The sequence below is a fragment of the Cryptomeria japonica genome, chromosome 4 (genome assembly GCF_030272615.1).
Source record: "Cryptomeria japonica chromosome 4, Sugi_1.0, whole genome shotgun sequence".
NCBI classification, from domain to species: domain Eukaryota; kingdom Viridiplantae; phylum Streptophyta; class Pinopsida; order Cupressales; family Cupressaceae; genus Cryptomeria; species Cryptomeria japonica.
The window spans coordinates 737110330-737127788 of record NC_081408.1 but is presented as its reverse complement, the minus strand read 5'-3'; the positions used below and the strand labels follow the sequence as shown (position 1 = coordinate 737127788).

Here is a 17459-nt window from a genome sequence, read left to right as displayed (position 1 = left end):
ACCTGATCAAATGCATCTAGAAGAGCTGTGTCCCAAGTAGGTTCAAGTTCCTTTGTTCTATCAATCAGGAGCATGGTGGCATACATCTGATCATATTGCTCATCTGTAACATCTGCGTCCTTGCGAAAGATGATCTTGATTCTATCTTCAAATTCTTGTAAATCCACATCTGTCTCGACCTCGATCCTTCTGCCAAGAATGGTACGAAGTACCTCAAATACTCTGTCCTGGATCGGATTGATCACCTCCTCAACTTGACCACATCTAACACTGATGTCCTCAAAGAGAACACTCTTTATATGGAGTAAGGTTGACCACTGAAACAAACTGTGAGAATCACCTTCTAAGATCCTCTCTTGTGCTAAAATTCTCCTGGATGTGTGTCTTATAACTTTCAAGACAGGGATGACAACGTCCTTGGTATGGGCAAATGCAGCTACTGTTGCCATCAATCTGTGAATAATCTCAAGAAGTTGGATAGCCTGATGGGTGATCTTCGACATCCTTGTAACAAACTCAATGGCCACCATGTGAGATCTATCCATCCAACTACATGTACGCTGGACCATATTCCTGAATCTTTCTGCTTCATTGATTGATTGAAGGGGTAATGCCTGCAATGGTGATCTAACTGGATCCTGACGTCCCAAAGGTTCATTGATGTGACTGAAATATGTCCTCCATGCACCGACCTCTTTCTCAAGCTTTCTATTCTTTTCTACTTCTTCTCTAAACTTGTCCTTCAATGCCTCAAATGTGTCGGTGGCATCATCTAAAGTCTGCTCTGCTGTGGACGGTCCTAACTCAATAGTCTGTATATGATAGTCTTCTGCTAGGATCTCACCCTCATATTTGTCTGCTGCCGGTGTAGCTATCTGCAGTTTTCTAGATCCAGTCTCATCTCGAACCATCTTGGACATCTTTGTAGCCTTCTTCTTCTCTGTTGTCATATGTGAACGTCCAACAAGGCTCTCTAAATCAATTGCACTGTCCTCGTCCTCAATTACGATCACCTTAGTTAATCTTTCCTTTAACCAATCTGGGATATTTGATCTTGTCTCTTGAACTTGAATCTCTTTATGTACTATTTCTTCTTGTCTGGGAGGAGATGTTACTTCATTATCATTATCTAAATCATAGTCTTGGAGAGATCCATCGGATGAAACATGCTGTGCCTGTTCTTCTTCCTGTCTGTCATTCTGTACCATCGATTCCATGGATTCTTCCACTCGAACTGTTCTATCCTCTGGCCTGGAAGAAGTACCTGGTGTTTGATCTTTGTTAGCACCTTGCTTTTTCTTGGAAGGCTCTTTCTTTTCTGATCTTTCCTTTCTCTTTGAACCTCTCGAATGGAGATTGCCCTCACTGGCACATCGAAGGTTACCTTCACCTGAATTCCTAGGATTAGGATTGCCTTCACTGACACTGGCTCCACCTTCGGCTGGCTTTTCTTCCAAAGTAAAAGACATGGCTATGCCTTGTTCTCTCAACTTCTGATGCTGAACGTCTACCCATCTGCGAGTACAAGACAAGACTGGTGCCATCAAATCATCTAAATCCACGGCCTCGGGCTCATTCCAATTCAAACTTATTGTTTTGCTTTCTCTATCATATGAAGATTGGATGTGCCTGCCGTTGTCCTGAGCTTGGTCGGCTACTCTGTAAATCTTACATTTCCTGATGAAATCCAAAGGCAATCTAGAATGTATCTTACGTTTCACTTCGAGATCATCTAGGAGATTCATCATAAAATCTTCAATCTGGTACTCATGTCTAAATCTTCTACCGACCGTCTCCTCTAAATGTCCATGTGGATCAAAACTATTCCTCCAAGCAAAAGATGAAAAAGGATACAAGGCTAACTCCTTCTCTGCGTCATCCATGGCTAAGACATTAGGACATACCTCAACTGAATTACCCAAAATAATAGGTACCTGAACTCCATTCTGATGTCTGTGTCTGAATGCCTTCACATATGCTGCCAACTGCCTTGTTACTTCAAGTAACACAATTCTGTCTGTCGGGTACCTTGGCAACATGTATGGAGGTAAAGGACATCCATACACTCTAATGTAAGTGAACTTGGGAAACTGAATGAACCAAGCACCGTACCTCTTGATGAACTCCTGGGCATCCTGAGATAATCTGTTGTGAATCCCTCCTTGCAACGTCCTTGTGATGTTCATCGTGAAAGTATCATTGATTAACTTGTAGTTCTTCCCCGGTGGATGATGCAAGTAGGTATAGGATTCACAAACTCTGACCTCGCCGGGTCCTCTTCCAATCACTCCTCTGTGAGGTAATCCTGCGTACTCAACGCTCCTGATTAAGGCATAGATGACGTATGAACTCATGTGGAAGGACTTAGTAGCCCTGAGTCTTCTCAACTGTACGTCTAAGCAATGGCTAATTATCCTAGCCCAATGTATTGTACCCTTTCCTTGAACAATCACCTGGATGAAGTAAAACATCCATTTCTCAAAATAGAAGGCATGAGGTGCTCCTGTAACTCTGTTGAGCATGGTGATCAAATCTCTGTACTCCTCTTGGAAATCAATCCTGTGTGGTGTGTTCGGTACTTTGCTCAGACGGGGACGACTCTTAAGTAGCCAGTTCTTGTTGATTATGCTTAGGCAAGCATCTGGATCATCATCGTACACTGATCTGGCTCCTTCAATGCTCTTGTATATCATGTCCCTGTGCTCTGGAAGATGGAAGGCTTCACTTACGGCTTCCTCTGAAAGGTATGCCAAAGTGTTTCCTTCGTTGGACACAATTGTCCTGGACTGTGGATTGTAATGACGGGCACACTCGATCATCAACTCGTGGCACTGAATGGCTGGAGGAAAACCGGCCGCCTTAATGATGCCACTTTCTATTATTCTCCGGGCGACAGGTGATGGCTTGCCGATGTAAGGGACCTCTCGGAACTTCTTCGTGCTAAAGTTCCCCAAGTTGGTATCTCCAATGTTGCTCCACTTGGACACGATCTTGGTCTCCACTTCTTCGGTCTTCTGATCTTCTTTCATGAGAGCCGAGCGACTGGTGGATGCTCCCGCCTTTGGGGTCGCCATACCTACACAACATTTCATTATTAAGAAATAGATTTTGCAATAAATAACGTAAATAAGAGAGATAAATTTTAGGAAACCTCATGATAAGTCTCTAGAGTTATCATTTCCTAAAATACAACGATTGAGCTAAGAGATATTCAAGGATCAAAATTTCAAAATTTGAAATATGACGATAAATGAATAAAACAATAACAATTAAATCGCCATACCTCGATAGAGAGCTAACTCTAGAATGCAAAAACAAAATTTGCCTAGGCAAAATTTGAGGTATGAAGTAATCTTCAATATGATCCCCTCAAAATTGACTTCGCCACCTCTGGAAAGAATGTGATCTTCAATTATCGCCTTGGACGTGGTCTCAAATGGATCTTCAAATTCGTACTTTGGCGTGGTCTTCAAGTCCTTAGCAAATTCGCCTTAGGCGTGATCTTCAAATTCGCACCACCTTTGGTCTTCAAGCACACTTCGCACTCCACACAAGATGATACTAGCGCCACCTTTGGATGAATGAAACTCGCGCCACCTTGGATAATATCCGCACTATCTTTGAACACACTTAACACTTTCCTTCGTCTTCCTTAATTCGCATGTAGAGAGGTAAAATAATGATGTGAAAATAATAGTTTTCACCCCCCTATATATAGCGCTCTCATCGATTTATCCCTTAGGCCGACTTGATAAAATATAACAATTTCAAACGATTTTTAAATGATTTGCAATGACATAACAAGGCCGACTTCCATATATGAGCGCTCCAATTCGATTTTCATTAAGTAATTAATTAACTATTAATGCCTTGCGTTTTTTAAATGAGAATTTCGATTTTAAATAAAGGCAAAAAAAAATAATTAATAAAGATCAACGCCATATTAAATGCCAATTTAAATAAGATTTTCAATTTTTAAATCGATTTAGCATTTAAGGAAATTCGAATTGTTTAATTTGGCGCCAAAATTATGAAAATGAAAGGGACGTACCTCATCGCTCTGGTCCCTTGGAGAGGGACAGGAGCGATTCACCATCTTTGGCATGATTCTTGCGTTTTTAACGTTCAACTCCTTCATTTCCACGTCCTAAATCGATCATCTGGTGGTCCTTCGAATTTGAATTTCTTTCTTGTGCGAGCGAGTGCATCTTATGACCATTATCGCCCTGGTCCCTTGGAGAGGGACAGGAGCGATCCTAAGGTTTTTGCTTAAAATTCTCCATTTTGGTACGATCCTTTCCTTGTATCATCTTCCAAATGCCTTTTAAAACCTTGTGCGTCCTTGACTTAACGTGATTTTCAAAGAATATCATATGTTTGGCCTAACATCGCCCTTGTCCCTTGGAGAGGGACAGGAGCGATCTCCATGTCTTTATGTTCATCTTGTATCTTTGACCTTCGTACCTCCATTGTAAGGCGAATAATATCATCGCTTGTGTATTCCACGCACGTCCCACTCGCTTTTGCAAGGTACCTTCGATGTTATAAGGATCATCGCCCTTGTCCCTTGGAGAGGGATAGGAGCGATCCACATTTTTCCTTGATCTTGGTGACTTTTAAACTTCGATCTCCTTTGCAATGTCCTTCAACGTCGTCCTTCGCACTTCCTAACCTTGCTTCGCTTTGACCTTTGAAGGAACGTGAGTGTTTTGATAGTATCGCCTTGGTCCTTGTCCAAAGGACAGGAGCGATCTTGATTTTTTCACGTTCAATATGCATTTTTGACCTTCGATCTTTCATTGTGATGTTTTCCAAACGCCGTCCCTTGTCTTGCTTAACCTCGCCTTGCTTCGATTTTGGAGGAATATGAGCGCTTTTGATAGGATCGCCCTGGTCCTTGTCCAAAGGACAGGAGCGATATGAGCTTTTACCTTGATTAGCAATGTTTGGACGTTTAAAACTCTTGTATGTTATCATCGAATGGTGGCTTGAACCTTGTTTATCCTTATGAAGTCTTGACTTAGCACGTACTTGAAGCAAAACGAAGGATCCAAAGCAAATTGCCCTGGTCCCTTGGAGAGGGACAGGAGCGATATGGTCCCTAAGTCAATTTTGGTGATTATTTAACGTTTGAAATCTTCATGCATCACCCTTCTACCTTTCCGTGGACCCTCTAAGACCTTGCGTAATCTTGTCCTTACGTAAATCTTGCTCAAAATGATCAATGCATCTAACATCGCCATGGTCCCTTCCTGAGGGACAAGAGCGAAGTTCACCATTATGCGCTTGTTCTTGTTTTTATCAACTTGCAATTATCTTCATTGCGTGGAATGATGTCCTTTCGACCTTCTTGGTTGCTCGAAACTTGTTTGCCTTTTGAAATTTACGCCATTATGTAGATATCGCTCTGGTCCCTTCCCATGGGACAAGAGCGATCTGGGTCTTGTGGCCTTCATTTCACTTTGTCACCTTCCAAATTTATATTCAACGGACTTGTCCTTCTTCACTCTATCCGTCCATGCCTTGACATTGTTTGTAATTTTGCAAGAAAGGTAATTATATCAAAAATCGCTCTGGTCCCTTCCTGAGGGACAGGAGCGAACTAGGCATTTAACACTGGTATGGACGTCCCAAACATCTTCAATTTATATTCAATGCGTTCATCTCATATTCTCCTTTGTTTTTGAACGTAAACTTGCCTTGACCTTTGTCTGGATTTTGCAAAATGAAGGAAATCGCTCTGGTCCCTGGGAGAGGGACGAGAGCTACAAGGTACTTCGCCCTGGTCCCTTGGAGAGAGACAGGAGCGATTTAGTCAATATAGGTCATTTTCCTTCGTTTTTGCATCTCAAATTATATTCATTTGGCAAAGCATCCTCCCTTGGACGTCCTCAAATTGCTAAGTCATCAAAATCTTGCAAGGACGAGGCGAAATTTGATTTGTAGCTCCGGTCCTTCAATGAGGGACAGGAGCGATTTTCCTCCTGGAGGCATTTCTGTGCTCATGAAAATCTTCAATTTATATTCAATGGAAAGATCTCGTCGTTCTCCATCACTTCAAACGTAAAATTTGTCTGGACTCTGCAAGGATGATGAGATATTTGAAATTGAGCTCCCGTCCTTCACTGAGGGACAGGAGTGATTTTGCTCCTACAGGCCAAAATAACAAAAAAATTTACATTTTAACACTTCACGAGGCGAAAACAAATCAATTCCAATGCCCCGGATCAAAATTCAAAAAAGTAAAAATTTGGTCAAAATATTCAATCAGACAAAATTTCATATTGACGGTCAACACTTAGACAAATTTAAGCTCTGCATGAACATTCCAATTGAAAATTAGACCATTTTGGCGAAATCATTGCATTCAAAATTTGCATTCTAGAAAAGAAGCTCAAAAGCTCTCAAAAATGACTGGATTTTGGCTTGAAAAGGCAAAATTTAAAACCCTAAGGCTTGGCCCTAAATCCAGACGACCAACTAACTGACAAAACCCTAAAAACAAAAGCGAAAACGAGCGAAAAACAAGCAAAAAGAGGGGGTCCCCATTTGCTATGGGGCGATGTGTGAAATGGTCACAACAATGCACCACCCCCCCCTCTCAGTATTTTTGTGTTCTTTTTCAGAAAAAACATTAAAATAAAAATCCTTAGAACTGCAAGAGAATCAACAGATTCGCCGTGGGATTGATTGAATCTGCCTGGATCCTCCTCAAGTTCGTCCAAGTTCATCTAGGTTTGTCTACCTCCCTTGCCCCACGTCCTGCACATATTCATAGGTGGATCAAACCAAACCGTGATCCAACCGATCCCTTGGCAGATCCAATATCTTAGATGAAAAATTCATAAGATAAAAAACTTGATTAAGATTTTACAAATTGGGCAGCAAGCTAAGTAGGCTTGATTGTAGGGTAAACTCTAATGTTAAGCATGCTTGAGCAAGACTTAAACTCCTTGGTTAAGCACACTTGAGCTTCAATTAAACCCCATGGTTATGTACATTTGAGTTGGTTGTAGAATTGAGATGGCTGATCTCCTAAAATTTTTGATACTTACTCCTCTGAGCATCACCTAGATACAATGAGGACTAAGTAGACCATTCATGGTCATAAGAGATGGGTTCTTCAGAACCACTTCTTCCGAAATCTGGATCAATGAAGATTAATTTGAAAAATGCAATCACATAATTCAATAATTAACATACTTCAAAATCACTTACACAAAGATATTGTAGGATTCTCCCATGGCATTTTAAATCAACAAAGATAATATTATGAGTCAAACTTTGATCGATCAAGATTCCAAGTTTGTCATGGATGGAAATCCAAAATATTTGGTAGTCATGGCACGTGTAGAATAAATGAAAATATTGATACCAAATATTTTATTTCAATGTCATTCCCAATATACAAACTCAAAACAACAACAAGAGAATGAAGATTTCGTTTTTAAGTTCCAAAAGTCTAAAAAATGCAAATGCTGAATAACAAAATCACTACTTAAAGAGATGCACACTTATTATCTTGTTAAACATCGGTGCTTAAACATTGGTACTGAGTTTTCAGCCAACTAAAATAGTAACTTACCAAAAATGTGTCATTCTTTTCTGGGTTGTCCTCAGACTCTTCACTTTCAAAACCTATAGGTACTCTTAGCCACAACTACAAAGATACAAAAAGCAAATAAGTTTTTACACAGATGACTGTATTGGCTTAGTTGCCATCATTTTGTTCTGAAATGATTTTGATACTACCAATAGATTAATGTCTCTTTAACTTCACCACACAAAAAGAAAAAGAAAAATAACATTTGACACTAAACAGTTCAAAGCTATACGGTAATCTTCTAAAGCTATGTTATGACAATAATTAAAACTATTTCTTTAAATACTAAATACAGAATACAGGTTCCAATATATACCTGCATATTGTGAAAACCTTGCAAAATTTGATTTACACACCGAGCATAGTTAGCACAAGAAAGTCCCTTAGGTGTTGGCAAAAGACATGCCTGCATTAAACTACCATAGTTTAGAATATATATATGCATCAACATGTAATGTTTGTAAATCACAAAATCTTGCAATGCATAGGGCTACAAAAAGAATTGCTCTAGATAAGGAGAAACCAAAATCAAAGAACAATTTTTCAATAAAACATCTAAAATAATAAACCTATGATGTTTGCACCATGACCCCCCTGAAAGTAAGAGGATATTATATTAATAGCTTGAATGGAGATGCACTGCATTCTGCTCAATCAGACACTGGGCAAATTTTCAAATAACTTCCTGACATTATAAAATGCAGATGGACTCTGTCTTTACAAAATTAGTGCAACCCATCTCAAAGAAAGTATTTGAATGAAAGATTGTATGTCCCCACTTCTCTAGTTGCTACTCGGTTGCATCGATTTGCCTGTTAGCCATCTCCACATGCAAATTCACGGAATAGGGGATGATTGGCTAGCCAAAGGGGACCCTTATTTAGTCAATTCTTTGCTTTGGTTAGCTTTTATATTGAGACTTTATAATATAATGTATAAAGTCACTTTTTCTAAAACTAGAAAAAGTTAATTGATTAAGACTTTATATTTAAAAGGTGGGCCATTTTTAATGAAGAGCTGACCCTCTAGCAAAATCAAACTCATGAAGGGGAAAGAATCCATTGGAATCTTCTAATGATGCCACAAAGGGGATCGATTTAGGGCAAAAAGCATAAAAGAAGGCATTGGGGTTCATTTTGGAGCATTATGATTGAGGATTTTTAAGAAGAAATACTTTCTTGCAGGTCTGCAACGTATTTTGCAGGTGACCGGTTTGGAATTGGAGACGAAGACCTCCATTTCTGAGTGGAAGGATGAAAACCCTTTCATATTCTATCAATTTGGAGTGCTGGGAATGCATCTATTTGACCAACATTAATCAGAGGAATTTTGACAGCTACAGAAACTTTTGGACATGAGAATCTGATCTGAGCAGATAGAGGACACAATTTGGTGAAATTATTGCAGTTTATGGCCAGCCATACTTCTCCCAGCCCAGCCGTACACTCTTAGCTTGCCTGGGAATTCACAGAAAATAAATTAGAGGGTTTTGCAGCTGGTTTTTTACAAAATTCATTGTCAGCATTAGGAATAAAGAAATAAATCATTCTTTCAGGCTTATCTCAACTTTGGAGAGAGATATGAGCAAATCAGTGGGGAAATTTGACCAATTTCAGTGAAGTCTCCTGGGCGCTGAGGGAATCAGCAGCAGTCTTATCCATTTGTGCAAGAATTGTTTTTGAAAATTATTTTTAGAGCAAATAAACCTCATTGGAGGCCTGGATCTGCTTTGGACATCATTATTTTGCTAAATATCAATAAAAACCTTCATTCCAGATTAGGCATGGGGCTTCCTGGTATGCTATTTATCCTTCTTGGTAGAGAATTCTTCAAAGATTTGTTTTTATATTTGCTGTTATTAAATTCAGAATTCTGGAATTATATTTCAGTCATTTTTTGTCTTGTATTCCGCATTCAAAATTCATTCAAAGTCAAAAAACACAAAAAAATAAGAAAAAACATCAAAAAACCAAAACAAACCCAACGAATTCCATTGCTGGTCAAAATCAAAAATTGAAACAAAATCAGCAGATTGGTTAAGAATCTAGTTTGGAATCTTTCAGAAAAAGTATAATAATCATTGACCATCGGCTAGGAAGAAGGGATGATATTGATTTAGAATAGTTGACAACCTTTGGATTTCATGAAGCACGGATCGAAAGGACTACTAAAGAATTGAAGAAAATTACATTATGGGTATATAAATTATAATAGTTATTACACAATATGTTGCAACAGTTCAAATCATGATTTAATATAATTTGATGACCATGATTTGACCACCTAGATTGAGTGCTTGTGAAGAAAATTTAATACATAGCATCTGCAATACAAGGGGAGGCAACAATCAACAACATGAAGAGCGGGTTCATTCATTTTAAACTTTGCTAACTGACTTGAGACTGATTTTAAGAGAGCCTAAATATTTTTAAGCTTACAAATGCAGCCAAATTTATTTCAATATTAAATACTCAAATTGACATTAATTAACAAGATTTTTTTCTGTTGCCTTGAGATTTTAAATGTTTTATATACAAATTTAATGAATTATCAAAGAAAAATTAAATTATAGAAATAAGGTGAATATCATTTTATTTTTTGATGACAAAGTGGCAAATATCAGCCCATAAATCATCCCTGAAAATTAAAAAAGTAACCAATAAACAAAAAAACAAAAGCAACCAAATAGAAAATAAAAAAATACCTGCAATGAGAGATGAGCTGCCCACGCTAGTTCCTGTCCTAGAGTAGTTTCAGAGTCCCTTCTGACCACCTCATCATCAGAATCTAAATCAATCCAGGAGCTTATTTTCCCTGACATATATGGAAAAAGCATTGGGTTAGTAACATCTGTCAAAGGAAATAATTCTGCTGAAATATGAGCTTGTGACAAAATGCAGTGGCAAAAGCATCCAATATAATTAATGACCTGCAACCAACATGGACATTCTGTTAGAATAATATTTAATATTATTACTGTTAATGGTCAATAATGTAACTGGCTGTTAGACATCTTAAATGTCTACAGTATTAGGTAGTTAGAAGTAGGTGTCTAGTTAGAAGTAGGTGTCTTCTTAAATATCTACAGTGTTTTGTATTTCTATAAAATGTAATCTTTTCCCAGTTTATAAATGATGAAGATAATTTTACCAGTGAATCTGATTTTCACACATTCCAATGTACAACTCACTAACATGGATTTAGATTTACCTATAGCTATGATTTGGCATCTTCATCTTCCATTCAATTTGCAATAGAATGTATAAACCAATACTTGTATTCAGTGTGCAATGCCTATTGTTATATTTTAATAATATGGTTTATCCAACTATGTATTAATTGTTTGTCAACATTGATAGGTTATTAGAGTTAGTTGATGGTTGTGTTCCTCTTGGCAGCTGGGAGGTCCTTTAAATAGATTTTGTATCGTCAAGGAAAGCAATATGATCTAGTTGGATCAACTTTGATCCTTGGCTGACCATCTCAGCTCTACTTTATAATAAATTCAAGTGCAAATAAAGATATGCTTTTACTCCTTTATCTGGTATGCACTATTAATTCTGTTAATACTTACCTACAATGCTTAAAAATTTCACACCCCTTTTATGCTAGTAATGATGCAAACAAAGATAGGGGGCATAGCGAAAATCAACGAATCTTAGCAGCTTCACACACAATTGACAATACCAAAAAAATCCAACTTAAAACAACAACACCCAGAATTTATTGCTCAGAAATCAGATTACCCATGCTTACAGGCACACAGCCAGCCACAGGGAACTACACGATAATTAGTAGTTGTCCAAGCCACTGCCCAGTCAACATTTTCCCAGCAGAGAAATGATTCGCTGTTTCTTTACTCCCACACACTAGCGGCAAACTGACTCGGCTTCTTATTCACACAACCTGTCCCTGTATTTCTTACTTCAAATTGTAAAGTTCCCCTTTCATCTGGCCTAGAAATAGAATTAAACAATTAAAATTATGATTTATTGATTTAATAAGGTCATTATAAAATTATGTCATAATGTCAATAGGCCACTTTACTATTTCCCAGGTTGAAGTTTAAAATTTGAAAAAAAAAATCAAAAGAAAGGAAATATGAAAAGAAAATGAAATATGAAGAGAGAGGGAAGCTGAAAAGGAGAATTCAAAGAGTTTTTCTTAAGGATTATAAAAAACGCACTGAGAGGCTTATTGGAGTCAAGTTGAAGTTTATTCTTAATCTGTCGTTGTAACCCTTGTGGTTCCAGAGTTTGGGCTTGTTCCAGCTCAGCCTCTTGAGGACACAAACCCCTCTTGGGAGGATCAGTTTCAGTGGTGAAACTATCCACCCTAGCTGGTGTTTGGCGGAGTCATTCAGATTTTGCAATTGGATTCAAAGTTGAGGCTTGGAAATTTTGTAAAGTCTCATCCTGAGACAAAATTGCAAAGTTTGGGAGTTACTGTTTATTCTATAATCAATTGGACGTCTTTATTGTTGTGGAGCTTTATTATTTTGGAATAAAGTATTATTATTGTCATATTAAGTGCTGCTTCTTAAGGAATTGGAGATTATATTATTTGATGACAATATAAATGGTTTGATTTAAAAAATTTGAAATGGCCTGTTTACCAGTCGAGACCCTTCATATTCCTACACGGCAACCACGGGAATGAATATCTGTATCTTGGCGTAAGGAGGAATAAGGGCCGTGTTGAAGATTTTATAGTTTCTTGTCGAACTTCCATTCATATCTTTCGTGGAGCTGAACCTAGTGAATATTTTGGAGGGTCGAATCAATTTCTACTGATTGCATGAATATCTGTGTCACACTAACGTTCTACATTCATTCTTAGCATAGAAATTCGTGTTTTCTGGCATAGAAAAAGCATTGGACTTGCGTATGAAAATAGTCGACTGAGTAATTCCTTTCCACGGCATCATTCCAAGGCATGAGCTCTCTCATGATTGTGGAATATTTTAGGGTATCTGTATTTAGCGTGGTTGAAGGTTTTTCTTGCAGAAGTATTCCTGATGCTTTTAATATTGGCCGGCTCAACTGCTCTTATTTCTTACAAAAACTCTACGATATAGAGCATGGACTTAATATTTCTGGTGTGGGATTGTTTATTGGTGATTTTTCTAGGCAAATTCATTATTTTGGGAAGATAGTCTACGCATGAAGGAAAACCAACTCTTGTGAAGAAGATGCATAGTTGGGTCTGTTCACTAGCCTGTCGCTATTAGTCTTGCAATTCCTAGGTGGCCGCTACTTATTTGCTGGCAGCAAACTTCTATGGAATGGATGGTGTGAGTATTCCCTTCAGGTCATGGCAGCATTTCCACCTTCCCTGAGTCGTGGTCTTTCTTCAGCCCTAGATCTTGTTTGGTTTGGTGCCTATAACAGAGCAGCAACTATTGCTGAATATGCATTCTGAAGATGGTCACTGATATTTCCTTGCGTGGAAAGACAGTGCAAACCAAGGAGTTCGACTTGTGGAGTCAACCAATTAGCTTCAACAGTAAGAACAGACTGTGGAGTTTCATTTCAAAGGTTGTATGGTGGTGCCTGGAAGCTAAGTCACAGAATATGGCGATTTTCATGGATGAGGTTCGAATTTAATCGAATTTCAAATTTTTATAAAAAAATCATTCAAATTCGGCCATAAAAAAATTCTGCTAAAAAGTGGGCAGACGGCAGAATAACTTTTACAAAAACTACAAATGTGAAATAAAGTAATCCAATACAATGACACTTTTGTATATAAAAGAAATGGCAAGTTCCTAGAATAAAAGGGTGGTTTCCTGCACGCTAAGATTCAATTCAACATGGTCCCCAGCTGTGGCTATATAAAGGCCAGACAGAAAATAATAATTTGCAAGCCCACATTGAACTATCACCTAGTAAAAATTTTAGGTTCAAAAGGGATTCCACTGTACATAGTATTAGGCATATCATAAATGATCACTAGCATTACTGAAATACCTATGTTTCTTATGGTTTACATTTTATAAATGTGACATCATCAAAGTTCCCAGACTCAGACTCGGCTCGGACTCGGCAAGGCCGACTTGACTCGTGACTCGGCTATGACTCGGCAACAACTCGGCAAAATTAAAAAACCCTTGAAATTAAGAGATTTTTGACAATTTAAAACTTGTTTCATGCACCCATTATTGAATAAAGCCCAATTATAATGTGTGCTAGCTTGTTATGCCATGAAAGGCATGCTGGTAGAGTATCTACTTGTTTGGGGCTTCTGTTTAGTATTTTCTTTGGCAAAATTGAAATTTTGGGAGCACCAACACGAGACATCAAGAACATCTTCACTTGGAAACTGTAAGGAGTGCTTGTGTATGGTAGCATTAAATAGTGTGCTTGTTGAACTTAGGTTCTACCTTGGGACTATAGTTGACCTTGGTCTTTCTTGGACCTCTTAGTTTTTAGGCTATATATATGTTGGATGGAAGGGGGAATTGTGAGGCCATAAGGGTTTGAAAATATGCTCCTCAGAGACATGTCCCTTGCCAAAAATAACCTTGTGCCCCATGGGGGGATTTTTTGGGATGTGGGGACAGGTAGGAAATGTCCCCAGCTCACCCCCTTTTTTCAAAATTCTAAGAAACATCCCTGTTGTGAGGAACTCACACATCGCCCCATTGCAAATGAAGACCCCCACTTTTTGCTTTCTAGGGTTAGCTCTTTTAGTTTTGTTGTTGGTCGTTTTAGTGTCTTAGCCTTTGCATTGAAGGGATTGAGTTTCTCAAAGGTCATCAATTCAGGTGGATCTCCTCAAGGTGGAATGAAGGAGGTTAGGTCAGTTGAGTGATTAGGGGTTATTTAGATCATTCCTAGGGTTTTTGTGTACTATCTAGTCACGCTTCAAGTTGCTAAATCAAACCTTGGTTGAATGCATAGTGTCCTCCTAGGTCTTGTCCCTTACATCAAGGTCAGAGTGAACTCGCCTTAAAAGTCTGGAATGTCATTCTGATCCTGAAATGGCCTGAAATTTGACTGTCTGGAAATTTGAAGGATCCTCCAAAAACTAGATTTTACATTATAACTCATGGAGGTCCAAAACCACTCTCAAACATCCTGACAATATATATGGAATATAACTTAAAGTATAAGAAAGAGAAAAGACATAAGGAAATGTCACTTATACTTAAATGTTATATTCCATATATGAATCCTGATGGAGAGACTAACTTGTCAAACAAGTCAAAACATTGACCTGTTATGGTCAAAACTCGCCGAGTTCGAGTCCCGAGTCAGCAAAACTCACCGAGCTCGGCGAACTCGCCAACTCGGCGAACTCGCCTGACTCGCGGCGAGTTTAAGAACTCTGGCCATCATTTTATAATAACTTCAAATCTATTTAGTAATGTTAAGCTATTTTGATAATTTATTAGAAGTATACATATATTTAAAAATAAACAAAATTATATAAGGCGAATTTTATCCGAATTTATTTTTTCAAATCTTTCCCTTGTTGAATTTCATCCGAATTTCATGGCTGTCGAATTCGAATTTGAATTCGAACCTTGTGACTTAGCCTGGAAGTATAGGCGAACTCTTCTGTTCCTGGAGTTTAAGTTCTTCAAGTTGCATCAGCATCAAATACAGACATTATTATATCTGCTATATGCCTCAAAGTATTTACTGATTAACTTGGTGTTTGCTAATAAAATACTACACAGGGATATAGGCTGATGTTACAGAGTTTGTACTCCTGAATGTAAATCTGTTCAAGCTTACAGGATATCAAAAATGCAGAATTAGATATGAATGTTCAGATCTGGATGAGTTCTGTAGCTACCAGTGAGGAGTCATATTGTATTTATCTGCAGGTCTATTATGAATACCCATAAATTCTGAAATGTACTTTCTGAAGGATATCTCAATCCCTGACTCTTATTTCAAGAATTGATATTCACTGTTGAGATCAGAACTCTCTAATTTATGTTCTCTGTTAGCAATAATGTTATAGAAGAAAGTTTGTTCCAGATTTAATACTCATTCCTGTTCTTAGATGTTGAGAAAACTTTATATTATCTGTTCATTAAATCCAAGTTATCCATGGATACTGGAAATATGTGAACAGCTAAACTATTAAAAGTAGAACCCAAACCCATTTGTTAAAACAGAGAAAAATTTGTGAAATTCAGGTCCAACAATAAGAGTGTCAGGATACCTCACTGAAATGTACAGCATAATGGACTGAGCGCAAGACCATGCAGGCCCCAGCAAACAGGTCACTGAGACAAACCTGAAACTTGAACTATAAGCATAACTCTGGTCTAGGATTGCACCTAATAACCTTCGATGAGCAATGTAAGTACGTACAAATTTAACTTTAAAAGGGTTTACCTTTTTGTTCATTCTGACAATGAGCCCCATCTTGATTGATATTTAAAGAATTCCCACTTATTGTCTTGGGAGATGATGTTCTTTTGTCTGATTTCATTGCCCACACTAGAACCTATCAAAATCTTGTCCAAAATCATGCTGTTATTGAGTTGTCTAAAACAATTGGATTTGGAAAAAATTTCACATTCTTAATGGGATATTTCATAATTTTTAAATTGAAATTCAAATACTTTACTCACAATGGAGCATATGTTGTGGTTGATTTTGTTCTTACCAATAGAACTTCAACAGCCACTGTTAAAGATTTCCGTATTTCTATAAGCTCCACCATGTCAACTATTTTGCTTTAAATTTCAGTCTCCCTATAACCTCCCTATACTCATACCCCTAAAGATCCTTCAAATTTCACCACGACAAGATCCACATTGATATATGGTCTGCTAAGGATTGCCAACCACCTCCATCGCCTTTTCTTCAATCACATTCTACTGTCATGGCCAAGTTTGATTTTCCCTCTTTTGTCTTTGGTAGACAATCCAAACCATCTTGTCCTTGTGTTTCTTTTCACGTGAATTATTAGTACATTGAAGAATGCAAATATATGCATTAGAGGCTACATTATCTCTTAGTTTATAACCCTCTTTAACAATAATCCACATGTAAAGATTATTGGTGTCTCCTTCCACATAATAAGCATGAAATTTAGGTGAGAAAGGTTCATGGATGCCCTCCACAACTACCGTAAGATTTTTTCATAGAGGTCCATTGAGACACATCCCCTACCCTAGATCCAACATCCAAAACATTCTAAACATCCCAAGGATGGGGATAAAATGTTCTTGCACTACCACTAGCATTCAAACCCCAAGAGAGAGCCATCCCTCGGAACAAATCTCTTTTAGGGGGGTCATTCACAGTTACATCCCACCTTCCTAATTTTGGAAATTATGAAGAATATTATGTCTTTTGTTTGGATAAACAAGTTAAATATCCATTTTTCACATGTGGATGTAATAATTATTGAATGGAAAAGGATTGAGTAGATAGGTTTATTAAATGATGCTTCTTATGTTAAGTTATTGATATTTAAGAATTGTCTAACCGATTTCCTTTCATGTGACCAAGTGAATGCAAGATGCACACTACCCTTGGAGGGAGGGAGAGTATCATCAAGGAGAGGATTGCAAATACTAGAAATAAGCAAAGCCAATGATTCTTGGATCTGATTAACCGGACAAACATCTTGAATGTCTTGGCCATGGTAAGGTAAGGTCCAAATCACCCTACCAATGTTAACCCTGAGTCACTTGTCACCCTCGTGTCGTTAGGTTGTCGGTTATCCTATGTTTGAGTCTATTCCTTATTATGATTATTTCTTATTGTGTGAGAGGAGTAATATATATATATATCATTATATTTTCTTGCCAACTTTGTGGGCTTCATAACTTATGAGTATATTAGTAACCACACACGTACGTGTATGGATACTAGTATACCATTTC

At 37.8% G+C, this 17459-nt stretch overlaps 1 protein-coding gene across 5 annotated transcripts in view; it reads right to left on the bottom strand.

Annotated features, from left to right (window-relative positions):
- The window catches only part of LOC131027445 (protein arginine N-methyltransferase 1.5), a 113730-nt gene that overhangs the window by 56807 nt on the left and 39464 nt on the right, over positions 1-17459 (bottom strand). For all 5 annotated transcript variants that reach the window (XM_057957518.2, XM_057957521.2, XM_057957520.2 and 2 more), the window contains exons 4-6: positions 10308-10417; positions 7920-8009; positions 7586-7660 (exon numbers count right to left, since the gene is read on the bottom strand). In XM_057957518.2, coding sequence (XP_057813501.2) covers positions 7586-7660; positions 7920-8009; positions 10308-10417 — 275 coding nt within the window. The remainder of the gene's footprint in view (positions 1-7585; positions 7661-7919; positions 8010-10307; positions 10418-17459) is intronic.